Consider the following 650-nt stretch of genomic DNA (forward strand, 5'->3'; position numbering starts at 1 on the left):
TGCATGCATGCATGCATGCATGCATGCATGCATGCGTATATTTATGCATGCAGACGAATGTGGTTGTGGAGTGCAGTGAGGGGTGCAGCGGTGCTGTCTCTGCTGCTGTCTTTGGCGGCAGCAACGGGGTGTATGCTGACCTCAGCTCTGTCTGTCGTGCTGCTGTGCATGCAGGGGTGTTGCGGGGGGGTGGGGTTGTTGGTGTTTCTTTAGAGTCTCCTTTGTCTTCGTATATAGGCACAGACAGCAACGGCATTTCTTCTCTCTCTCTCAACACCCCAAGCATGCTTGAGCTCCGCAATGAGCTGCAGCAACAACCACCAGCAGCAGCAGCAGCTGCTGCTGCAGCAGCAGCAGCAGCAGCAGCAGGAGTGCTGCCCAGCAAACGACGCGCTAGAGTCGCACGCAGCATCCGCATCGTCCCCATAGCAAAGGCAAGATAGATTTTTTCATAAATAAATAAATAAATAAATAAATAAATAAAAATAAATAAATAAATAAATATATAAATAAATAAATAAATAAATACATTTTTGTTTGGTAGAATATTTATTGGTTTATTGGTGGGTTAATTAACGAATTAAGAAATTAAAAAAAAAAAAAAAAAATAATTTGTTTGTTTATATATTTTATTAATTAATTTGTTTATT

The 650-nt window shown here is 41.2% G+C and overlaps 1 protein-coding gene across 1 annotated transcript in view; it reads left to right on the forward strand.

Annotated features, from left to right (window-relative positions):
• Nucleotides 1-284: 284 nt before the first annotated feature.
• Nucleotides 285-650, forward strand: part of EMH_0037900 (uncharacterized protein) — a gene marked incomplete at both ends in the record, with an annotated part of 5,626 nt that continues 5,260 nt past the window's right edge. The window contains one exon of the mRNA XM_013495229.1: nucleotides 285-398. Within this exon, the coding sequence (XP_013350683.1) occupies nucleotides 285-398 (114 nt within the window). The remainder of the gene's footprint in view (nucleotides 399-650) is intronic.

The sequence above is a fragment of the Eimeria mitis genome, genomic scaffold (assembly GCF_000499745.2).
Source record: "Eimeria mitis Houghton genomic scaffold, Emh_scaff1480, whole genome shotgun sequence".
NCBI lineage: Eukaryota > Apicomplexa > Conoidasida > Eucoccidiorida > Eimeriidae > Eimeria > Eimeria mitis.